Here is a 25,875-nt window from a genome sequence, read left to right as displayed (position 1 = left end):
TTTTGCTGAAATGATCCATTGTGGGACTGTTGCATGTTAGTATTTTATGGACAACCTATAACCTATTATTCTATGGGATGCCAGTAGATCCATGATTAGACCTATGAAGACAAATAGATGCCGTTGAGAGGAGGAGGAGAAGAAGTGGAGGGGCGTGAGGGGAGGAGGAGGAGAACGAGGAGGAGGAGGGGGGAGGAGGAAGAGAAGGAGGGGGGGAGGAGGATGGGGAGGCTAGTTCCAGCCTGCAGCAGCCCAATCTCCTGGTTACAGCCAACAGCCAGCAGCCTTCTAAAGGTCATATTGACTCAATAAATTAATCTCTGGTGTATAGACTCAGAGAATGGGATGTTGACTCTCCTCTCTCAGTAACTAGGCAACGGTGGACCGGACGGTTAATACCCCTGGTAGTCTTGGTCCATCCCCTGGCTGTAACAGCTTCAACAGATAGAGCTCTCTAATGGTAATCATGATGCCACAAAACATCTCTCAAATTGTAATGCTGAAAGTCATAAAGCTGTCAATACATAACATTTTCGTATTCTGTGAATGCATGTTATATCCATTTCGAAGGACCAACATAAAAAATGGACTAATGGTTTGTTCGAAAATGCTTCACTAAAGGTAAAGCTAGCTGTTTTTACATTCATAAAAACAACTCACGGGTCTGACATGAAATTTTTCCCAAACGAATCAGTTTATTACATTGTTAGAAAACAAAACAGGGGAAAACGTGTACTTGTACTGTACAACCATAGATTATCCTATGATCAAGTGACTGAATGAAAACATGAACTACCAATATCGGTCTATGGCTCGTGACGGTCTATGACTTTTTCTGTTATTGTTTATTGATCAACATTGAAAATGAATGATTCCAAAGCACAGTTTGCGGTTTTGTTATTTGTGAAAAGCTTCGTACTGTACATGGTGCTGGAGAGGACGTTTTTGATGACTTTATTTAAACAAGGAATTAAACAGTACATGCATAGAAGAAAACGGCACAGTATTTACCTTTGTATTACTTGAAAACCAACATAGTGCCCTGTTTGTCTGCCCAACATACAGTACGTCTGAGAGTGAGAGAGTAAGCTTGAAGCTGTGGGTATGAATTGAACAGCATGAATTGAACAATATGTTCATTTTAGAAGTTTGTGTAGTTTGTATTTGTCTTTGGGACATCACTTGAGCCATGATGGGCCACTCGCCAGTTGAAAGGCTAGCTTAAAATCAATAGCAGCTGTCTTAGAAAGCACAACATCAGATAAGCTCGCTCTACAAGAAAATGATGCATCAGTCAAAAAGATGAAAAGTTAGAAAAATATCTATACAGTATTCTAAATTACATTTGCCTTGTCTCTGTTTCCCATTGTGTTTCTCTTTGGTTTTCTGGTGTGATGATGGAGACTGGGTACCTCATGTCTCTCTTGCTGCTGCTAGAGATGGAATGTGTTCCGGAATGTGTTCCGAGCTTCTGTTTGTGTTCCTCACGGCCCCTTGCTGTAGCTGGAGGATTTCTTCCCCCCACTCATCAGGTAGAGAGGTGGGGGCCTGCCTATACAGTTTGAGGGGTCACAATAGCCTGGGGCTCCTGTAGCTCCCCTGGGACCAGAGGCACCTGGGCTACCGTTAACACCGTCTTTACCGGGAGCTCCATCTTTACCGTCCTTCCCGATGCCTGGGATGCCAGCTGCACCTGAGAGAGAGACAAAGGATGAGGGAAATAACAGAAACAGGTACTGAACAATATCCCCTCATGTCAATGTGTGACCGACTGAGTTTGAACCCAGGTCTCTTGAGCGACACCAGACTGTGTTAGCCCGCTGAGATAAAGCCTTCGTATAAACTTGAGGAGCTCAAATCTTCAGGTCTTAGGTGAGATAAGAATGGGGGGAGGGGTGGTGTTACCTTGAGGGCCTGGCTTGCCTGGAGTTCCTGGGATTCCAACTCCATTTTCTCCCTTAATACCTGTATCCCCCTTTACACCAGGTTCACCTACAGAGAAGAACAAGGCATTTCCTTTCACATGTACATTGACTGTCTGAAATGGGATATTATCCCCACAGGAGGTGTGTGTGTGTGTGTGCCCGTGCCTGCGTGTGTGTGTGTGCGGGTGCGTTTGTGTGAATAACAGGGATGCAATTAAAAGGATTTAGCAGAGAGGGATTTAAGTGCTGTGTTGTCTGATTCAGTCCTGGATGTGAATGCGTGACTCATCTACAGAGAACACACTGCAAGCTCTTTCAGAGCACTAAGCTACAGTACTGTGGAGACAATGGACCTGGCGGCCAGACATTGCTATATTTCTCTAAAAGGTTTAATTAAGAAATAGATCGCATCCGTTAGTACGGCTGTGGGCCCTCTACAGAAATACACTATAATGGACAAATAGAAGGCCATTCTACCAGCGTGCTGAGCACTGAGTGCTGTCTAACTGTTTGGACTGAGTATATACTTTTCTAGTTGTAGTTTCTATGTTCTCTACTGTACACAATGAAATTGGCATTTCCAAGATGGCCCAAGTATTCCATTGGAATGATCAGTTCTTTATACAGTTCTTTATCACCTTTATCTAGTGAGTTATTGATACATAATTCCCCATTACCTTGTTTTCCAGGTGTGCCTGGTAACCCAAAGTATCCATGTGGTCCTTTCATTCCCATCAGTCCTCTGGGGCCGGCTTCTCCTGTAGTCCCTGCTGGGCCCGGGGGACCTGGAGGGCCCGGCAGTCCTGCCATGCCTGGGGCCCCGATCGCTGCTGGTTTCTTCAGGACCTCCTTCTTAAACTCTGCCAAGTGTTCTAGATGGAGAGAATGATTAAAATGTCAGTTTAACAAAGCACCCTACATGGCAGAATGCCTTGAGCTACAATTGTTAGTGTGTACACAATATGAATGTACCTTCAACAATTGCTGAGCATAGTTCGCGAAGTTTGATATTATTCACTTTAGGACCCTATTGGATTTGGAAGTAGAAAAAGTACAGTATATTAATTAATACTAGAACATTTATATGTCACTCCATTCCAAAAAGTATTTAGTACTTGTGTTTTACAGTCTTCGTTCACTTCATGAAGAAGGTACTTACAGGTAGGCCTCTAGGCCCAGGTGATCCTGTTAACCCTCTCTCTCCCTCTAGTCCATTGGCTCCCTGGGGACCGGTCAAACCCTCATGACCCGGCTGCCCTGGTCTACCATCTTCCCCGGTATATCCCTTCATGCCCTTCTCTCCAACCTAGAGGCCAGTGGACAACACAACATGACTTAAATGTTTACTGTATACCATAACGAATTCAATTATTCCATCCATCAATCAATCAACCAATCAATCAATCAATCAATTAAACTGTAACATTGTTCTGTACCTCTCCTTTGATTCCAGGAACACCAGGAGGACCCTATAGAAACAACAATGGAATGAATGAGGACCATTGTATCACTACAAATACAGGGGAATACTAAAGCTAGATCAAATGTATCGCTCAGTAGAACATATACCTGGTCTCCCTTGACTCCAGAATCGCCTGTAAGACCTGGATCACCCTGTGGACAGAGGTAAGATTGTCAATACAGATACTGTATCTTACAAAAGAATACTGTCTCATTGTTGACATGATATATGGTATTGACGTGAATCCATAGACTTACTTCACTTCCCTTTGGGCCAATGGGACCAATAGGACCCTAGGAACAAGACACAGGAAATTAGAAGTCATTCAAACCCCTTCATTTACAAACTGACAACTATTACCAAAACAATAAGCTACACATCAGGACTCACCTGTTCTCCCTTATCTCCAGTGTGACCCTTCAGTCCCTTTATACCAGTGTCACCTTTGTCCCCTTTGTCACCCTGGATGCCTGTATCACCTGTGACCCCCACTGGTCCCTGCTTTCCTGTATCACCCTGAGGAGAGTGATGCAGGATCAATTAAATGTCATTAAAGGTACTCTATGACTTATATGAGGTTAGCTATCAGCTCATTGTTACCATCAGATAGGGGTTGTTCTTGATGAGCAGTGTGCATGACACTCATACTACTGTATATTTAATAACAGATTATTATAAGCAGAATAACTAGAATAAAATGTTAAAAATGTTCAACTTACAGTAGCTCCCTTGTCTCCTGGTTTTCCATCTTCTCCTGCTGGTCCAGTTTCCCCCTAAACAAACATGACAGTCTTATTAAGCATCTTCAGCCCCATTAGTAGAATATGGATCCACAGTCATGGCTAGCAGTGTTGAGTGATTGTAAACACTAAAGTGTGAAATTTGATACTCACTGTTTTCCCAGGAACTCCGATTGGTCCTACTGGTCCGTCAGCTCCTGGATCACCCTGTACAAAAAGCATACTGTTTTACAATAGACAAACACAAGGAATTAAACTGTACCCAAGACACACAGACACAGAGACACAGACACAGACACAGACACAGACACAGACACAGACACATAGACACAGACACAGACACACACACACACACACACACACTTTACCTTGGCACCTCCAGCTCCAACTAGCCCCTGCTTTCCTGGTAACCCCTAGAGAAACAACACAGGATATCCTCAGAATACCGTACAGTATATTGGTATTTTTGAAAGCACTACAATATAAGAGATAGACTACTTCCTTGTTGTGTTGTTTCTGTTGATTTAGTTTTCCCTGCCATGTCCTCTGACCTGTATAACCTATCAGCCAGACAGGCTATGATGGGAAGGTTGTGGTTTTATTGGATTTTTCCTTCCGCTTGGCTGTTTGCTTCTAAATGATTTATTAATCTGGTCTGCAGTGTGGTTTGACTGGAAGGCAACCGCTCTATTGATTTTCACAGCTTTTGCTTTCTTTTTAATACCAGCAAAACCTTGTAAGGTCAACTAATCTACAATGATATTTGTAGATGAATAATATTTATTTTAGATGTCACAGATTAATATTAGACTCACTGGAATTCCGACGATACCCCTGATTCCGATAATCCCGGGAACACCAGCTTCTCCCTGTTGGAAAGATGACAAGTATGTTCATAGGATAAACTATTGATTTCTTGACAGATCTTGTAAGACTGGATACATTCTCTTTATTTAAACTATATATGTACAGTAGTCATAAAGCATAGACTAACTTTAGCTCCATCCACTCCAGGGAGTCCATCCATGCCGTCTGCCCCAGGAGTACCCTGTAATCACAGTTCATCATTGATCACAACAACAACAATAACAACAACAACAACTCAGCATCATAATCACACTCATAAGAGATAAGAGAGATGTTGCAAAAGCTTAATTATTCAGGTCAATCTAACTATACAACTAACAATACAAAAGGATCTCGCATGCATCTGATAACTTATTGGTAAGGACATAAGGTCAATTGATGTTGTATTGTATGTTTACTCACAGAGTCTCCCTTTGCACCAACAGGACCCTGCTCTCCTTGAGGACCGATGGCTCCCTGAGAAAACACACATGCAATAAACCATGAAACAATTTAAGGCGATGAAACAATTTAAGGCGAACAGAAAGTAAAAACTCTAGAGGTAGAAGGGAGGAGATACTCACGTCATCACCTTTTTCTCCCTCCGGACCCTGACGTCCACGAATGCCCTCCACACCCTAACAGAAGACGATTGGTCAGTCACTACAGTACAAAACGGAAGACATTTTGGAAAACACTGTTCAGCCCTAGGTAATGTCAACCACAGTCTGTCCTCCAGTCCTTCTATGGACATTGATTGAAAATGGCAGTTAAAATTGATTGAGTTACAGTAATTAAATAAGTAGTGCTTACAGGAGATCCCGGTGGTCCAGTGGGTCCTGGGATGCCGTTGAAACCAGGGAGACCCTGAGAGGAGCAGAGAACACGGATCGTGAGTTTAAGACCCTCAACACTAAAGTAAAACGTCAATAAGTAAATATTGTTTGAAACCCTTACCCTGTCTCCTTTATCTCCAGGAGTACCAGTAAAACCAATAGGACCTCTTTGTCCCTGGAATGTATTACAGATGTTAAAATGAATCATATTTCATATGATTCACAGTGATGCACAGCAAAAACATTAAACAGTTATAAATGGCTGGTTGTATGAGCAATTTCCACTTAAAGCAGAAATCCTACGTACCATCTTTGAATGCGCAAGATACTAATTTTGCTCTTTAGGCAGAAATCCTATGTTACATTTTACTATGATCAAGATACCGATTTACGCTTGAGGCAGCAATCCTATGTAACATGTTGATATGCTCATTACCTATGTTCTGCTTGGAACAGAAACACTGAAGTATAGAAAGGACAAAACAAGAGACTTCGGGATTTTCGTTATCAGACAGTGAGGTAAAATAGATCAGCCTGTATGTGTTGGTATCTTTCAGAGCAAGGAGGGTTCTTACATCCTCTCCCATCTTGCCTGGTAGGCCCTGCACCCCAGATGGTCCTGGTTCACCCTGTGGATTAGCAACATAGGAAAAGCACAAATACTCACATGTAGCGATTTGTATGCTTGAATAATCATCCTAACCTTCCAATGTACTATACTTAAGCACATTGTCAAACATCACACTTCTTCACTAAACATGATAATTGATTGCTTGTCATACCTTTTGTCCTGCTTCCCCCGCAGCTCCATTATCACCTGGTAATCCCTTGTGCCCCTGGAGACGACATGTCATCAAACTATTATCAGAAACTCTACACATTGGTAGTTCATACAGTGAGTTTCCCCGTACAATGTAAAGCACTTTGAGCATCTGGAAAAGCCCTACATCAATCCATTCAATTATTAGATACTGGTATCTCAGAGAAAACCAATGGCCACAATGGTGTGAATGATGATAAGGGCTCTGTTGCCCAAAGCCAGGTATGTATTCATTCAGTGTCTGTCATTAAGATTCCTCACCTTCATCCCTGGTAGCCCTGGGTTTCCCTGTGGTCCAGCTGGACAGGCAGTGGGGCACTGCAGACAAACAGACAGACACATACATTACATTATTACTACACCTGCAGGGGGCTCACCTCCTATTCGATAGCTACTGACCGAAGAACACTATAGCTACCAATTTTCCACATGCATGTTTGTCAGAATTAAATGACAGCAACAACAACAACAGTTTATAAAGGAAGTGTGAATTAAGCTGAAGTGTAGTTATTGCAACAACATTAGGCTCTGAAGCACCTAGTCCAGGGCTCTCCAAACCTGTTCCTGGAGAGCTACCGTCCTGTAGGTTTTCACTCCAACTCTACTCAAGCACACCTGATAATAATAATTAGCTGGTTGATTAAACTGAACCAAGTAAGTTACAAATGCGGGTTGGAGCGAAAACGTACAGGAGGGTAGCTCTCCAGGAACAGGGTTGGAGACCCCTGACCTAGTCCCACCCTCTAGCAGACCCTGTGAAAGATGATTTAATCCTGTGCAAGATGGTTTAACCCTGTGAAAGATGGTAAAAAGAGACTCACATCTTCCCCACTCCCCTCAGCTTTGCCAGCCCCTGGTGGTCCCTAAAACACAGCAGAGCGAGTGACAGAGATGAAACAGTACATATCTCTATGGAGTGACATCTAAAACAGAGTTTAAATGTCTACAAACGCTACAGCAAAGATCTCCAGTGTTCGAGGCTGTGCAATCAACGTCAAGTAATGCAGGAGTGATACTGATTATCACTCTACATCAGGGTTAAGATGCCACACTAATGGTCGGAGAGAACTCTTATGACAATATTGATAAAATAAATACTTAGGTTAATGGGAAAGACCAAAGAGACAAAGCCACATCTGAATCCTCAACAGACAGAAACATCGGACAGACTCCAAGTTGGGAAAACAGAGCTCAATTCACATGATGATACAGATGTTGAATTCACTAATTTCAGGTTAGATCCAGAAGTAAAAGGTTAGCATCAGTACTTACCACAGGTCCAGGTGGTCCTGGTAGACCAGGGGGACCAGGGAGACCCAGACCCCCTCTAGGCCCGGGGGCACCCTGATAACAATAGATCATTGCATTTAGAGCTCAAACACCTAGAATGTCCTGCTAGACACTGAAAAGTCTGATATATTTTAGTAACAAAATGGTCCATAGAATATCAAAAGGACCAATGAAACAGATTCCAGAAGCAGCACATTATGCCAAAATATTTATTATATTCTACTGAGCCATTTACTTTACGTTCATATTCTTATCTTATATTATTTCTTATTGTTGTTGTATTGTCAAAAAGGAACCTGCAAGTAAGCATTTCGTTGGACAATGTATACCATGTGTATCCTGTACATAAGACTAATAAAACTTGAAAAATATCCTGTATGTTTTTATTGCTGAATGTGTTCTGTTTAATCAGTCATATACTGTAGTTGTGTAGGAAGTGATCCTTATTTGAACACTGACCTCAGGCCCAATGTTCCCCTCATCTCCTGGAGTTCCTGCTTTCCCAGGTGGGCCCTGTAGGAGCGACATACACAAGTTATATGATTATTCTATAGCCCCTTAGTAGGGCTCGATTAAAAGACTGTATGCTGTCTTAATGCTGTTTAGAACATGGGGTGAAGATTCTCTAAAGATGTTGAAGAGTTTGTAATACATACAGGGGGTCCAGCTGTCTCAGGTCCCTGGGAAATGAGAGAAAAAGCTATCAGACAAATCATATTATTTAGCTATAGAAATGAAGTGGTCTGACATGTTCCATGGCTTGATGGCTATAAATATCAGCAAAATGTTTCCATTAATATATGACGATCTAAAGATGACAAAGATAGTGGATACTTACGGGAGAGCCTGCTGGCCCAGGAAACCCTTGAAGTCCCTGTTATTAGACACAGAACAGTCAAATATTAGTTAACATTGTCCCTGCTGTAACAGTTATTAGGAAGATATAGTTTCTTGAGTAGGTTCTGGTAAGAAAAAAAACTCACTCTCTCACCCACAGGTCCTCTTGGGCCCATTAAACCAGGTATTCCCTTCATTAAAAAGAGAAGAAATCATTGATTCACTAAAACGTTCTCTCACCACCAGCTTGAATTCTAATAATATCAGTTGAGTTGTGGATAGCTGCTGTTAATGGTTCAATGAATAAGGTGATAGAGAACAACCCTGTCTTGCTCCACAAGACAAAATAGAGGTTGAGTTTGTGACAGGTGCTGTGTGTTGTGTGTAGTACAGTAGGAGGTAGTGATCCTTACAGCAGCTCCTGGTAGACCAGGCAGGCCTCTAGGTCCAGGAAGACCGATCTCCCCCTGGTCCCCTTTGGCCCCCTGAGAAACAGACACAACAGACAGCCTAGTTACACACACAACAGACAGCCTAGTTACAGACACAACAGACAGCCTAGTTACAGACACAACAGACTGCCTAGTTACAGACACAACATACAGCCTAGTTACAGACACAACAGACAGCCTAGTTACAGACACAACAGACAGCCTAGTAACAAACACAATTGACAGCCTAGTTACAGACACAACAGACAGCCTAGTTACAGACACAACAGACGGCCTAGTTACAGACACAACTGACGGCCTAGTTACAGACACAACAGATGACCTAGTTACAGACACAACAGACAGCCTAGTTACAGACACAACAGACAGCCTAGTTACAGACACAACAGACAGCCTAGTTACAGACACAACAGATGGCCTAGTTACAGACACAACAGACAGCCTAGTTACAGACACAACAGATGGCCTAGTTACAGACACAACAGACAGCCTAGTTACAGACACAACAGACAGCCTAGTAACAGACACAACAGACAGCCTAGTTACAGACACAACACACATCCTAGTTACAGACACAACACACAGCCTAGTTACAGACACAACAGACAGCCTAGTTACAGACACAACAGACGGCCTAGTAACAGACACAACAGACAGCCTAGTTACAGACACAACACACAGCCTAGTTACAGACACAACAGACAGCCTAGTTACAGACACAACAGACAGCCTAGTTACAGACACAACAGACAGCCTAGTTACAGACACAACTGACAGCCTAGTTACAGACACAACTGACAGCCTAGTCACAGACACAACAGACAGCCTAGTTACAGACACAACAGACAGCCTAGTTACAGACACAACAGACAGCCTAGTTACATACACAACAGACAGCCTAGTTACAGACACAGCAGACAGCCTAGTTACAGACACAACTGACAGCCTAGTTACAGACACAACTGACAGCCTAGTAACATACACAACATACAGCCTAGTTACATACACAACAACAGCCACATATAGCAGACACAACCACAGCTAAGTATGGCTCTGTACACAGACACAACAGACAGCCTAGTAACAGACACAACAGACTACCTAGTTATAGACACAACAGACAGCCTAGTTACATACACAACAGACAGCCTAGTTACAGACACAACAGACAGCCTAGTTACAGACACAACAACAGCCACATATAGCAGACACAACCACAGCTAAGTATGGCTCTGTACACATAAAATCAGACAAACAGCTTTATCATCGGTCTGCATCGCTCGCCACCGTTGCTAAGATACACTGTGCCAGTGCCTGTCAGCGTTTAATCAATGAAAGATGTGCAATTCTCATCAGGACAGACAGAGAGAGAGAGATAAGGGGCAGGCAGGGTGGAGGAGAGAACACTGATCTATTTTTGCAGCTAAATTGATTGTAAGTAATGAGGTTAAGCTACAATATGGCAACAAAGAGTCAAATAAATACTTAGAGAATTAAATACATTTAATAATTTGACAGCTCGCACTTACAGGACTGCCAGCACTGCCAGGTGAACCTGGAAGGCCCTGTAAGAAAAAAGAAAGACAGTTGTTATCCATTCTAGTCATTGAGAATAGAGAATTAAGAAAAGTGTGTACTGTCTGTCTAAGATATCCTACCAATTCACGCAGTTTGAGGCAATATCCAGCATGGTAAATTACATAACGCTATGGTTAATTCTTCATTCTACATGTAGTTTGGATGGGGTGGATAGACTTACATCTCTACCGTCTCTGCCGTCCTCTCCATGTGGCCCCCGGGGCCCCTCAGGGCCGGTGGGACCGGAAGGGCCAGGGACAGGCTTGGGGTCAGGCTGGAGGGAGAAGAGACAACACAGTCGATGAGTACATGAGAAGGAGTGAAGGTCACTCTGAGGGGAGTGGAGTAGCTTCTTACTCCAGCCAGAGTTTGATTGTGCCACTAAAGTAACAAAGCATCAAGGCAATTAGGCAACAGAGCATTGAAGTAGATTATTTGCCCCAAAAACACCAAGAAAAAAGAAGGTAGAGAAGATAAATACCTCAGCATTGGCATACATCTGAAGAAGCAGGAGAAATAAGAAACATGTAGAGTTAGTGAAGTAGTCACACCACCTTCACCCAAAGTGTCAGAAGAAGCTACAGTACCTGTCCAAAAACAATAGCTGTGAGCAGAGTCATATAGGATCTGTCTATGGCTCTGGCTGTGAGCAGATTCATATAGGATCTATCTATGGCTCTGGCTGTGAGCAGAGTCATATAGGATCTGTCTATGGCTCTGGCTGTGAGCATATCATGCTGTCATTTACATACAGAACCCCATAGTAAACCTATAGTCCCTATAGTAAACAGACCCTGTGGTATATAGTCCACTGTATCATTTTAGTGTTGGCGTACTGAAAGGATACTGCTGTAAGCACAAAGGTTACCCTCAAAGCTAGAGGGAATAGACCATTGTCAAATTGATATTTGCATCATAAAGAAAGACTGGAACTTTTTTGCAGTCTACAGGACAATTTGACTCTACCCACTCATAACAGCATGTATTCTAATATACAATTCTGTCCTGAGGAGTCAGACTTTAATATGTTGACAAAATGAGGTCACTTCATGAAATGTGTCTAGGCTACATTGAGAGTGAGAGCTGGCAGTATTCTCTCTGTATGGAAGTAAGTGCTTATTTGACATATGTATTGTAATCATGGCACTCCTACAGTAGTATAACATGCCATCCTATCTCCTCACATGGCAGGTGCAGATTCACAGAAGCCAGTTAGTGAAAGCTATGTTGCTGGTCGATATGAACCCAAACCCTAAGCAATTAAAGACCAGGTGGAGACAAGGTTGTTGTTGTTACCTCTGTGGCAGGCAGCTCCTGGCAGTTCTCTCTATTGGCTCTCTTCGGGTCGCAATGGATCAACATCCACTGGAGTTCAAACTAGAACAAGACAATGGCATGATATTGATCACATAACATAGAATGGCATGGCATGTCATGGTTCAACATAACATAACTCATATGATAATGCTTACTGTATAACAAAGCACCACTGGGGAACCAACACCTTCTCAGCCTTAGCCTGATCCCAGATCGGTTTGTGTTGTCTTACCAACTCCAATGGTTATTGTCATGCCAAACAATGACCATAAGAGTTGGCAATACAGCACAAACAGATCTGGGACCAGGCTATCCCTGCCCCACTCACCACAACAGAAGCATCAGCATCAGCGTCCAGCCTCCCAATGAGCGTATCTCCCTCTGTGTTGACGGGGCCTTTCCCCTTGATGGGCTTCTTGTCCACGGGCTGACAGTCCACATACAGGGTGACCTGGTCTCTCTCCACCCCAATCATCAACTGTAAGGATATGCTATAGGGTTACTGTTGTTGATCCTCAGGGGCCACCGTAATTCATGTCAGTTTAGAAAATGCATTGTACCAGGAGTAGTGTTGCACATTTCCAGTAACTTTCTCAAAATTCCCAGGCTTTCCAGGATTTCCCTCTTATTCCCTCCTGATTCTGGGAATCTTCCATCCAGGATTTCTGGAAAACCGGGGAATTTTGGGATAGTTACTGGATTTTGCAAAGCAAACCAGGAGTGCCATCACTCATTCCATCACCTTGTGCCACTTGGTGTTGAACAACACAGAGAGCCCTGGGAAGGTGACGGTCTGCAGGTTGCCATCCTGGCCCATCAGGAAGTACTCCAGGGCCCGCTGGTCTCCATTCAGCCTGAGCCCTGCCTGCTTCCGGCCGTCCTCGTCCACCACCTGCCACACGTTCCACACCTTGTTCACCGTGTTCTTGATCATACGGAACGTGCCCATGACGGAGTACTCGTCAGGGAAACCCCAGGGGAAATTGAGCCTGGGTGAAATAGAACAGAAGATGAAAATGAAGATAAAGATGGGTGGGAGAGGGAGGAGGAGAGGAAAGGGTTGATACAGGAAGAAGTCCTCAACAGAGAAGCCCCTGCGGAAGTTCATTCTCAGTGGGAGAGGGATGGATGGACAGAGGAAAGGGTTCAAACTTATCTTTACAAAATCATAAAGAATGCAGTTGAGTTAGAGTCATAGAGAAGAGGGCACCGAGGGCGACATTTCGCAATGGGTAAAAAAGCAGCTTTCCATCACATACACACAACACACATTGGGTGGTTCTATGATTTCAGATCTCTGATGTCAAAGACACTCCATGCTCACAAAGCAGAGCTTTGCTACAGGCCACATTTAAAACGCATCACACAGCGGTTCAGTTCCCATCCCGCTCCTCACGCCACGATAACATCATGAATGGAGACATCAATCAAACCCTAACACTTTTATGTTCAAAGCTCTCCCATTCTCTTTCTCTCTTGATCCCTCCATCTCTCCCTGTCTCTAATGCATGATGCATGCATAACGCAACAGTTACAATTACTCCAAAGGAACAATGAGGCCCTTTATTTTCCCATCAAACCCTTTTGTTATAAACAGAAGCAGAGCCCCGGTGGCTCTGATCAACAGATCAATTAAGCAGTCGTCCCATCTTCGTCTCTAACACGCAAACTGCTCTCCAGTCTCCCCAGTCCTAAACCTCTAGGCTGGTATTCATAATGAGTCTCAGATGCTGATCTCAGATTAGGGCCCCTTCGGTCCATTAATTATCATCTAAAAGGGCAAACTGATCCTAGAGCAGCACTCCTACTTGACGCTTTATGAATACGAGCCCTGGGGTTTTAACTAGCCAAGCCAAGAGCTCCATAGGTGGTGCCTTTATGGATGGGAGCTGCAGAGCTGCAGCCGGCTTGTAAATGGATCAAGACAAGGCAATAAAAAAGGAGTTTCCTGTAACCCAATAAAACAAATGAAGACCACTCTCTCCAACAGTCCTGCAGTGTGCCTGTGTGTGTGTGTGTGTGTGTGAAGTGCACCTTGGGAGAAAGTATCTCACAGCCTAGGCCAGGGTTTGATGCGTGTTGAGTTTTAGGCCTCTATCCCCTGCAGTGGTAAGTACACAGGTATCGGAAATTAACCTTTTTGACGACAGACTTCAAATCCCAGACAGACTGACCACTGGACTCCGAGGGATACATGTTTTTGTGATTAGTGTCACGTTGTCCTGAGTGGCATGAGGTAGACTGGAAGGTGTCAGTATGTTACATAACAGTTTATGTGAAAACAGGCCCAATACAGGTCATTAGCCAGACCAGACCAGCAGTGAAACACTAGAAGACAGCTTTAGTTATGTAAGAAGGTAACCACGTAACAACAACTTCTAGCCTACTAAGCAATATGCAAACAGTCTAAGCTGAAAATGGAAGATTGTGCAGTGGTTTTCTTATTTATTTTTTTACATGGTAGAATACCAGGCTAGAGGATCCCCACACATTCACTGCTTGATCTAGGCAAGACACAAACACACACACACACACACACACACACACACACACACACACACACACACACACACACACACACACACACACACACACACACACACACACACACACACACACACACACACACACACACACACACACACACACACACTCTCTCCCTCTTCACACAGGAAGCTGCTCAGACTGTCACCACCTGTCTCTTTTGATTCCCAGAATCCTTTATGAGCACAGACAGAAACAAGTGAATAAAACTACAACAAAAAATGCAGCATGATGAAATATGTCTCTGTGTTTCCGGGACGAGATATTTAATGGTTACAGGGGGTCTGGGGGGGTGGGGTCCGCTGCGTTCCCCCCTCATTGCCAAGAGATGCCAAATCAGTTCAGACATGTTGTTCTCTGCCAATTATAAGCTTTTTCACAGTGTGATAACATCTCTCTGAGACCTGCAATAATACAACACCTGCTTCGACCCAGGGGAAAGTATTTATTTGTGTGTGTGCGTGTGTGTGCGTGTGCGTGTGTGCGTGTGTGAGTGTAGCGATTATGCGTGTGTTTCTGTTTCTGGTTTCTTCATTCTTTATTTGCCTGGTAGGTATTTGAAAAGCTGGCCTCCGTATTGAGCCATAATAACACAACACCTGCATCGAGCCCCGGACAAGCTCCAACATCATGCTTTTTCTGTCTTTCCTTACCTGGTAGGAATCTGGAAGTTGGCCTCCCTATCGAGGCGGTACGCCACCTGGAGAGGAGTGGAGCCCTCCACCTTCCTGACCCCCTTCAGAGGACTAACATCCAGCTGGAACTGGGTGATCAGATCAAACCCTAAAAGAGAGGTTAACGGATTTTCAGATATCTCCTTTTCGTTCTGAATGAATAATGTTACAGTATTATACAACAGGTGGGTCCTGAATGCTAATTGGTTAAAAGCGCATTCCAGCTGGTGTCTATTCCACAAGTTACCACCAGCTAAATCTATGACGTTAAAATGCCTATTTACTCTGTTCCATCTGACTGCGCAATCCACTGTCTCATCAAGCCAGCCAGGCAATTTATAAACTTGATCTCCACAATAAAAAGCATCTATATATTATCTCACATTTCTTTTAGACTAACATTTGGTTTTCAACAGTGGAGATTTGTATAAACCTTGCTGTCTGTCTCTCCGACATTTGCAACATTGTTTCAATATTCAAATTCGATCTCCAGCTGTCCCATAGTAATGAACGTGTCGGGATTCAGGATGAGACAGACAGGCAGGCAGCGTTTCTCAGCCAGTTGAAATCATGAATCAGCATCATTTTTATGGATATATACAAAGACCTATCAATAGAAAACAGGTAAAACGAAATGAAGTGCAGCTAGTTTGCAGTCTTTCCAGCTTCAGTTTGAAGTGATTGTGTTAGTTGTGTTGTTGGCTAGCTCCTCTGAACAACAGTGTCCTGATGAGAGAGCACATTTTCTATGCCTGGTGAAATCATGCCTCATTAGCTCATTGCTATGGATGTATCTAAATAAATGTCACTAGAAAACAGCTTAAACAAACGCAAATGCAGCTACTTTGCTGTTATTCTGGCTGCTTTTTGACGTGACTTTAAGTTAGCCATAGTTGGCTAGCAAGCAAGGGATAAGAACGTTGCCAGCCAGTATGGCAATGGAACATTTAGAACGAACGACTGGGTCGCGTCCATAGATACAGAACAAAAAGACTGAATGACTGGGTCGCATCTCTGGCAACCGAACCGATAGAACAAACAACCAGCCGGCTTGGGTAGCAACCGTAGATTTGTGTCGGGACTATATCTTGTGGAAGGATGAAATAGCATGAATTAATTCAACAAAATAACGTTTTTAATGAAAATATGTAAATCATTATTTGAATATGTTGGTAACCCGTTGTATAAAAATGATAATGCCCTCGAAGCTGGTGTTTGGAGGATATATTGGCACGGTTTGCCGGCCCGAGACTTTGTCTCGGGCCTAACAACACCTGTACCAATATATCCTCCAAACACCGGCTTCTAGGCCTTATCACTTAATTGTCCATATCTCTTGAATCGTTCTGATGAATTATACTGTATGTTATATACTGTATTCCAGGAGTACAAAAAGAAAACGACGCACATCCGATTGACAGGTACTGGTCTTTTTTCTATCCTACACACAGTGTTCTAAAAGTGTAAGGGCATATTTCTGGTTCAGTCATGTAAAGTGGACATTTAGGAATTTCAGTGTTTCCCCACTTTACTAAGTTTAACGGTTTATTCTTGTTTCATAAGCTGTATGAAACACGGGGTGCAGTGATATGACTAACATATGATTCTAATTAGTTGTTCTCTTATACATAGGTCTGTACCTTCCCTGCCTGGGCTCGCAACACATAGTACACCATGTGATTTGAAGGTAGCTAGTGCATCTGTTCCTGCCAGGGCGCTGGTAAACAATTAACATCTTGCTGAGCTAGAATTGTTCCTACTAAAATCTGTCAGGCTTCAGCAGAATATTTTATGTGGCTCATTTGAAATCTAAACGTGTCTCAAGCAATTAAGCAGCCCAGCCCAGTTCACTAAACAATCACAGCAGCTAGCTTAGTTGTGATCTTCTGTATTTTGCTTCCTCAGGGATTTCTGTAATTTACATTTTAGTCATTTAGCAGACACTCTTATCCAGAGCGACTTACAGTTAGCGAGTGCATACATTTTTCATACTGGCCCCCCGTGGGAAACGAACCCACAACCCTGGCGTTGCAAGCGCCATGCTCTACCAACTGAGCTACAGGGGACTCAAGGCTGGTGGTTTCCTGGGCATTTAAAATGTAAGTCTTTGCTGTCCAGCAAAGAGAAAAACCACAGGGACTATAGTGTTGAACTATTGCTCCATACGGAGCCCCCTCTGAACTGGTGTCTTGATGCGAGGTGAGACTTGGTTACAGAAAGACATCTCATAACTACTAGCTCAGACCTCCTGAGATGTCTTGTATTGTATGATACAACGATGAGATATGTAATATGTCTTCCCATGCAGGTCTCCTTTGATTACATCATAAACTATATCCACATCTCATGGGACAGTGCGCAAGCAAGCTGGGGCCAAAGACAGACCGCAGTGGAAGCAAATTGTTGCTGTCTTACAGTATGTCCCACCAGGGTTGAAGAGGACTAAGTTAGTACACATATTCAAAGAGTCATTATTTCTAAAATAAAATAAATATATGATTGTTAATATCTATACTTTACCTGGAAGGTCATCTTGTCCGTTTCTCATGGGAGGACAGACAGCTGTGTCCCCATCTAACCTGTTGAGATCTAACTCTGATGGAAAACACACAGAGACAGCAGCTTGGTTAGGATGCTTCTGTTCACAGCATTTACATTTTAGTCATTTAACAGACACTCTTATCCAGAGCGACTTACAGTAGTGAGTGGATACACAGGTATGTAGTACAGTATAAGATGCAAAAGATAACACCCTGGTCTCATAGACTAGACATAACAAATAAAAAATGTCAATTCGTGACACTCAAATTAGTATGTTACGTTTGGTATGGTTACATAAGACAGAAGGTTACTTAAGGCTGGGAAGGTGGGTGTATAATGCAAACATCTAGCAACCCAAAGGTCGTGTGTTCAAATCTGATCATGGACTACTTTCCAACTTAACACTAACCCCTAGCTAATGTTAGCCGCAATAAATTGGATTTCGTAACACCTGAGGTGATTTTTGAAATGTCCTTCTCAACTAAAGCTTTAACTGAACCTTGAAACAATGAGAGCAGAAACATTTGATAATGTTTAATTAAAGAGCCTTGCTCTACTGTAGTAGTATCATCTCAATGTGAAACTTATAAAGTATTCAACATTCAGAAAACAAATCTCCTCCTCTCCTCCTCCTGTTTGATACAGTGCCTTGCAAAAGTAGTAATCCCTCTTGGCGTTTTTCTTATTTTGTTGCATTACAACCTGTAATTTAAATGGATTTGTATTTGGATGTTTTTCATCGGCAGGGACTAGGAAACTGGTCAGATTTGAAGGAATGATGGATGACGCTAAATACAGGGAAATTCTTGAGGGAAACCTGATTCAATCTTCCAGAGATTTGAGACTGGGACGTAGGTTCACCTTCCAGCAGGACAATGACCCTATGCATACTGCTAAAGCAACACTCGAGTGGTTTAAGGGGAAACATTTAAATGTCTTGGAATGGCCTAGTCAAAGCCCAGACCTCAATCCAATTGAGAATCTGTGGTATGACTTCAAGATTGCTGTACACCAGTGGAACCCATCCAACTTGAAGGAGCTGGAGCAGTTTTGCCTTGAAGAATGGGCAAAAATCCCAGTGGCTAGATGTGCCAAGCTTATAGAGACATACCCCAAGAGACTTGCAGCTGTAATTTCTGCAAAAGGTGGCTCTACAAAGTATTGACTTTGGGGGTGGGGGGGTGAATAGTTATGCACGCTCAAGTTTTCTTTTCTTTTTTTCTTATTTCTTGTTTGATTCACAATAAAAAATATTTTGCATCTTCAAAGTGGTAGGCATGTTGCGTAAATCAAATGATACAACCCCCCCAAAAATCAATTTTAATTATAGGTTGTAAGGCAACAAAATAGGAAAATGCCAAGGGGGGTGAATACTTTCGCAAGCCACTGTATGAGGGTGAAAACGCAGTGCAGGGGAAACTAGGAAACATAGATCTGGAAGTAATGAAATAACGCTGGGAGCCAGAGGCCTTCTAGACTCTACTCCCAGAGTCAATAACCTGAGTCAGCTCATTTGGAGGTGCAGAGTGTGGAGGCAACACATCTGGAAGACCCTATCGGTTCCACCATAACTGCTGAGTAGAGGAGATACTTTGAGGAGATGGTATTTATCCTGTGTGTTTACTAGCCATAAACACTTCTCTCGCTGTGCAGTGTGAGCTGTAAGTCTATAACCACTCCCTCGCCAATACCCTGGGTTGTGTCCCAAATGGCACCCTATTCCCTATATAGTGCACTATTTATTTTACCAGATCCCTACAGGCCCTGATCAAAAGTAGTGCACTATAGTGGGAATAGGGTGCCATTTGGGATGCTACCATGTGTTTTAGCAGCCTATTCATTACGCTAAATGAGCAGTAGATGGAGATGGACCTCAGCTCAGCTTTTACAACACCGCCGTCACGTGTGACTGAGTGCTATAATGGTGACTAGTGGATGTAAGCAGACCATTTCCAAAAGGAAAGTAATCTAGCTACCTATTAGACCACACATCATGTGCTTGTACTGCAACAGTAAACCGTGCTATAAGATGCCATTCACTTTACATGTAATAAGAATAACCATTTTGTTCGTTTACTGCTGTAAGTATACCCCAAGTCTGTATTGTATTTGTGTTGATGGTGAAAAACATCCCATAATGTGGATAGATGTGTTATTGCATTTCTCTGACAGCTCGCGAGAGAGGCTTATACAGATGTAGGATCTTAATTTGAGCCAGTTTGCTACACTTTGCTACATTATGTGGATAATAATTAATATACATTTTTTGTAGGGGTTGATACATTTTTACGTGGAAATTACAAACTTTAGAAGCCTTTTTAAACCTCAAATACACTACAAGTTTGCATTTCCTGCTGTGCAGAACAACAACAGGATTAACAAATTAAGATACGGCATCTGTAACAATTAAGAAACTAGAGATTATCTGAATTAATCTTACAGACTAGTACAGTTGACTACACTACATCTGCTGTTTCTGTCTTAATCATAGATTTGCATTTGTAATAAATGGAATGACTTGTGATAGTATTCTGAAACAACTTCCACATCCTAGTAGTACACCGTTACGTGTCCATCATGACCCTGAAGGCTTCTGGGTAACTTACGACCGAGGGCAGGAGAGAGTAGCAGAGAGAGGAGGGCCATGCAGGTAGAGGGGTACAGCAACCTCGCTGGGTGCCATGGTCGCTTCCTGAGAGAAGAGAGAGGGAGAGAAAGAGAGAAGGTGAGAGAGAGAGAGAGAGAGAGAGCGAGAGAGTGAGGGAGAGAGAGAGAGGGAGAGAGAGAGAGGGAGAGAGAGAGAGAGAGAGAGGGAGAGGGAGAGAGGGAGAGAGAGAGAGGGAGAGAGGGAGAGGGAGAGAGGGAGAGAGAGAGAGGGAGAGAGGGAGAGCGAGCGAGAGAAAAGACAGCTGGGTCAGTGATCTGATGTCTTCAGTCATCATGTCTACCATGTCTTTGGCCTGAATTAATAAAGCTTTAGAGTAGCAGCACATTAAAAGAGATTACAACTCACGTAGACACATAAATATTATCTGACAGAAGTGACATATGTGACATACTGCTCATTACTGTATATGAACGATTACAATCAGTTTGATAGATGAAGACCTTATGACAACACAAGCACATGTTATCATGGAGCACCAGCAATACAGAAACCCATACATTTCTCCTTTGACATGTCATGGGGGAAACTGTGTCATGATGATGTTCATAAGCAGTCGGGTGTTGTTTTAGTTATGCCAGACACGAGTGTACATTGTCTAATACATTAGCTCAACTCCAGAATACGAATGTCTGTCCATACTAAGTAAGCTTACAGAAATAGTGGAGTAATAACTACACACAGTAAAGACAGACATTGTGTCGTAGAAAGACAGCCATTGTTGTCATACATAGGCCTACACCACAGGAGGCTGCTTAGGGGAGGACGGCTCAGAATAATGGCCAGAACAGAGCGAATGGAATGGCACCAAACACATGGTGTTTGATACCGTTCCACTAATGCCACCAACCCCCTGCGGCTTACACATGAATGTGTACTACATAAAACCACAACATTGTGTTGTGTGTCCTCAGACTCCACAGAGTAAGAAATTAGACTGCACCACAGACAATTCTATCTCTTTCCCTCCCCTGGCCTTGTTTTCCTCAACCCTCCACAGCCTTTTCATCAGCCCTATCAGAAGGCTGACAGGCAGGGTGATATGGAGTGATGGGCCGAGGCACCAAGGCAGTGTGTAATGGTGTATGGAGGTCTATTTTAGAAAGAGAGATGATCAGTGGTGTGTTAAAGCTTTGATCTGCATTAGGAGAAACAGCGCCCCTCGGCACATTTGGTATTGCTTTTGTTTTGTTTATTAAACGGCAGTGAGGATCTCCAGCATCAAGAAGAAGAACAAATTGCAGTACATACTCTGCTGTTCTATCGCACGTGCAATGATGTCCGCGAATTGATTTTTGTTTGAAGTAACGTCTTTGTTGTTGTAATATCGCAAACGAACGTGGCAGTTTCATCGCTACGGATTCCGACTTTAAGGAGACAGGGAAGACAGGGAGAGAGAGGTGGGTGCTGTCAGAGAAGTGACTAATGGCTTACTCAGCAAGGCCCCTACAGAGGAGAGAGGGAAGAGGCAGTTAGCCACTAACATATATATGCTTCACCATGGAGGATGCTGCCCAAATAACTACAGGCTGGCAGCCCTGCATCTCCCCATGCCCATCAATCTATCTACCTGGCAGCCAAGAACAGCCCTGACCTTATAATGGTTATGGGGAGGGCTTTCACTGACAGGAACCCTGGACCACAGTACAGTACACCCACCTTTACTGTGAAATGATCTTTCCCTGCACTTCCATGTGGGCACTAGTTGTGCTGAGCAGCTTTAGTGTGAGGCATGAGAGAGAGAGAGAGAGGGAGAGCTTTGCACATTGTTACAACACTGTATATATACATAATATGACATTTGAAATGTCTTTATTCTTTTGAAACTTCAGAGTGTAATGTTTACTGTTAATATTTATTGTTTATTTCACTTTTGTTTACTATCTACTTCACTTGCTTTGGCAATGTTAACACACGTTTCCCATGCCAATAAAGCCCTTAAATTGAAATTGAAATTGAAATTGAGAGAGAGAGAGAGAGAAAGAAAGAGAATACAATGTAGCACTAATAGGGGTTCATTCACAACAGAGATGTCCTTCTATGCTAACAGCTTTGGGGCATTTTAATTTGCATTTGTCCTTAGATCCAGTCTGATGCTGTAACATACAGGAAAGGAAAGCTTTGTGTTCTTTGATGCCTTGTGTACAGTAGACTTCCAACCTCTGGAGATAAACTGTCACAGCAAGAAATAGCATCAAAAACATTCTGACACTGATGGTCTGGGGAAAGCTTGACAGCTGTCTTAACATCAGCTCTTGAGCTGCAGAAAATATATTTGTAAAAGCAATTGTGTTTTGACTTTTTCCCATACTATGTTCTCAGGCCACAGATTAAACTATAAACCAAGTCAACAGGGAAACAACCTCAACAACTCTATTCTCAGGGGAAAATTTTTAATCAATATGCTGCATCTCAGCCAGAGTTTCTAGTCTATAGTACTGTGTCGTGAAAGGTCAAGGGCATTACTGATAAGAACATAAACATCTTCAAGATTGTGCCTCTTTCATCAAGAGCAATTACAACTCGGTGATCAGTCATTACTCTCTCTGAGTGAAAAGCACAGTGTGTGCTCTCCAGCATCCAGAGCTTGTTTGAATGTTTTCTGGCCTCCTCGCTGTGCCACTCATATGGCCTTGTCCCTCAGCGTCCCAGAGCCTGGACCGTGTAGTAAGCCAGCTCTCCTGGCGTGACTTCCATTGCTCTCATTTGTCTTAATTACACCAACTGGATCCCTGTTCCACTCTCTGCAGCTCAGCCTTACAAATTAAACCTATCACTCACTTTAATTAGTCAGCTAATAATTTGGGAGCATTCCCCAGACAAAGCTTTAGGGCAATAAAAGTCAAAAATATGTGTGTGTGTGTGTGTGTGTGTGTCACTCTCGTCCCCACAGGGGTCAAAAGGTGACAGACCACAGGGGCTATTCGAGAGGCCAGACAGCTTTTTAACAGAGCCATAAGCCATGACAAAGACACAGTTGACCACCCCACTGGAGAGGTAAGGAGGAAAGGAAGTTTTGTTCTTAAGGTTTAACATCTTTTATTTTCCCCCTGTTTGAATACCCACAAAGCAAGGTTTATAGTCTGTGTGTGTGCGTGCATTCGGGCCAGATTATAAAGCTGTGCTATCTCAATCTTGGCCTCTGGCCATGGAGCTTCTATTAACCAGCCTCCAATATCACTGGTTAATTTTATGGCTGTATAAATTCAAGCACGAATATTTCCTATTTCTAATAAAAGATCTGCAAGGATTTGTCATTATTCTGGAGTGAGTCAATGATTCAGGGGAATCTAATACTAGAAATCTGATAGTAGAAATCATTAAGTTTTCATTACAAAATATATATTTTCAGATGAAATATCTCACTAAATGTATCAGTGATGAAATGAGTAGATTCCCACCGAGCACTGTTTCCCAAATCTCTCCTGTAGTACCCTCAGCCATTCCAGTTATTTGATGTATTCCAGTTGTAGCACACCTGATTCAACTGGTCAACTAATAACCAAGCCTCTCATTACAGTATTTGAATGGCGTAATCTGGCTCTGGAATGCATCAGATAAGTGGAATGGCTGAGGATACAAGAGGAAATGTTTGGGAAACACTGCTACTGAGAGAATGTCATACTGTTCATAATTTCCTAATTAGCAAGTCCTCAGACTAGAATGAATGAATCAATTAAAAATATATTATGTTAAGACAACAGTAAGCCTGACTAAACTCTTACCTCACGATTTCCCCACACCAAGGTCAGAGTCAAGTGGAACACACAAATATGCCAATCCACCCAGATATTACCACTTCAACATATAAATAACTACGTTAATAATACATGTATCATTCAAAAAGCTCTTACCTTGTCAAGAGAGCACAGTGGTGCTCCATGTTCTACTCCCGTCTAGGAGCGAGGGGCGACGCAGGGCTTTAAGAGCAGACAGACAGATAGACAGACAGACAGACAGACAGCAGTGGGTGAGGTAAAGGAGCAGGAGCTAAAGACATGAACGTTAGGTTAGTTCCCCCTGAAGATCAGTCCTGGTGCTGGGAGAGCATGGTGAGGACTGACTGGTGGGACCAGGGCTGGGGATGCTCAAACTGGGACACATAAGACACATAAAACCTGCTTCAATGGGTTCCCATTGGACAGGAGCTATTCAGGAGGTGGCGACTCGGTTTTATTACCAACACTTAAAAGACATGTTGGAGGCCTCTAGGCCTTCCCTTCCTCCTGTTACACCTTTTCTCCTCCTCCCTCCCTCTCTTTCTCTCCTTCACTGTGCCCCCTAATGATACTCTATGTGTTGGCTGTGTGTAATTCTGTTAATAATTTTATGTTGCAGGTTAGGGATAGGGATAGAGGAGAGTGTAGAGTGATGGAGGACGGATAGTTTCATAATCGTGTAGGTCCTTTACTGTACCCGAAGAATGCCTCTATATTGTTGAGGTGAGAAAATACCTGGTTTTTAATTAAAAGGTCCTGGTCCACACAGACAGGGTTGATTGGTTTTACACATCTTATATGGAGTGTGATTGGCTTTTTAGAAGACTTGGTGATAGATATACTGTATGTTTAGCTGTTTGTCAAGTCCTAGGGACAACAACAAAAGGCCTGCAAATTTAACATTACACAATAATAGACTATTATGTCTCTCACAATATTCTTTATTGCATAGCTGTACATTATTGCATATCTGTCAAGTGAAATTGATCCTAACTGATTCAAGTACTGTATGTTTAGTCATAACTACATAATAGTCAATCAAAGAACTAGCTATCTTATCAAGTATCAGAGAGATTGCTAACCTCAAAGCCATCTGATACACTGCAGCCTGCTACGACCAATAATAAAAAGGTCAAAGATAAGATACTGTATTCACTTCTATATTACATTACACGAATCAATGATTATGAAGTTGCTACAACACAGTTTTCATTTTCTGCTGTAGGGTAACTTGATAGGCCTACAGTACAGTGACTGACTGAGTCCCCCAACTGAGTTGTGTGAGGTTGATCATATGTCCAGCTAGGTAATGGAGAACTTGTGACTTCAATGAAAGTACAGACCGATAGAAAGGGGGAGGAGAGAGGAGAGGAGAGAGAGAAAAGCCAAAACAACTTGTGATTATTCAGCCAGCCCAGACCTCATGACTAGCAGACTCATGACCTACTGAGTCACATTCACAACAGCCTGGTCTGGTCCGTCCTGAGAGGAGAGGAACTCTCTGGGCTTTTACAACAACACGTTTAGACTTTAGCTCAGCCAGTTGACACAGTCTTATGGTGCGTAGGAGACTCAGGGTTTGAACTCAGTTGGTCAAACACACTAGGGCGACAGGTAGCCTAGCGGTTA

At 42.9% G+C, this 25,875-nt stretch overlaps 1 protein-coding gene across 2 annotated transcripts; it reads right to left on the bottom strand.

Moving 5' to 3' along the window:
* Nucleotides 1-670: 670 nt before the first annotated feature.
* Nucleotides 671-24,760, bottom strand: LOC121571952 (collagen alpha-1(IX) chain-like). Of its 2 annotated transcripts, XM_045221986.1 has the most exons (38): nt 24,382-24,759; nt 20,469-20,554; nt 17,842-17,916; nt 15,301-15,430; nt 12,846-13,092; nt 12,432-12,581; nt 12,083-12,163; nt 11,268-11,285; nt 10,968-11,060; nt 10,738-10,773; nt 9,170-9,241; nt 8,903-8,947; nt 8,758-8,793; nt 8,576-8,599; nt 8,379-8,432; nt 7,902-7,973; nt 7,451-7,492; nt 6,891-6,947; nt 6,592-6,645; nt 6,385-6,438; nt 5,931-5,984; nt 5,787-5,840; nt 5,558-5,611; nt 5,397-5,450; nt 5,122-5,175; nt 4,943-4,996; nt 4,496-4,540; nt 4,281-4,334; nt 4,107-4,160; nt 3,778-3,903; nt 3,645-3,680; nt 3,495-3,539; nt 3,362-3,394; nt 3,085-3,231; nt 2,898-2,952; nt 2,603-2,797; nt 1,906-1,992; nt 671-1,693 (listed from the first exon to the last, which is right to left on the bottom strand). In XM_045221986.1, exons 1-38 carry the CDS (start codon nt 24,408-24,410, stop codon nt 1,485-1,487), a joined length of 2,865 nt encoding a protein of 954 aa, XP_045077921.1. In that variant the 5' UTR covers nt 24,411-24,759; the 3' UTR covers nt 671-1,484. The 2 variants fall into 2 exon arrangements, with proteins under 2 accessions (XP_045077921.1, XP_045077922.1); XM_045221987.1 differs by lacking the exon at nt 11,268-11,285 and having other exon boundaries at nt 24,382-24,760.
* Nucleotides 24,761-25,875: the final 1,115 nt, after the last annotated feature.

This window comes from Coregonus clupeaformis, chromosome 8 (genome assembly GCF_020615455.1).
Source record: "Coregonus clupeaformis isolate EN_2021a chromosome 8, ASM2061545v1, whole genome shotgun sequence".
In the NCBI taxonomy this organism is placed as follows: domain Eukaryota; kingdom Metazoa; phylum Chordata; class Actinopteri; order Salmoniformes; family Salmonidae; genus Coregonus; species Coregonus clupeaformis.
This window is presented reverse-complemented; position numbering and strand designations above follow the sequence as displayed.

Excerpts from the sequence above, each read along its gene's own strand:
- LOC121571952 (XM_045221986.1), bottom strand. The coding sequence starts at position 24,410 with ATGGAGCACCACTGTGCTCTCTTGACAAG. Across the intron at positions 8,794-8,902 it reads GAGGACCTGTGGGTGAGAGA|GGACTTCAAGGGTTTCCTGG; the intron begins GTGAGTTTTTTT and ends GTCTAATAACAG. Across the intron at positions 7,493-7,901 it reads CAGGACCACCTGGACCTGTG|GGACCACCAGGGGCTGGCAA; the intron begins GTAAGTACTGAT and ends GCTGTGTTTTAG.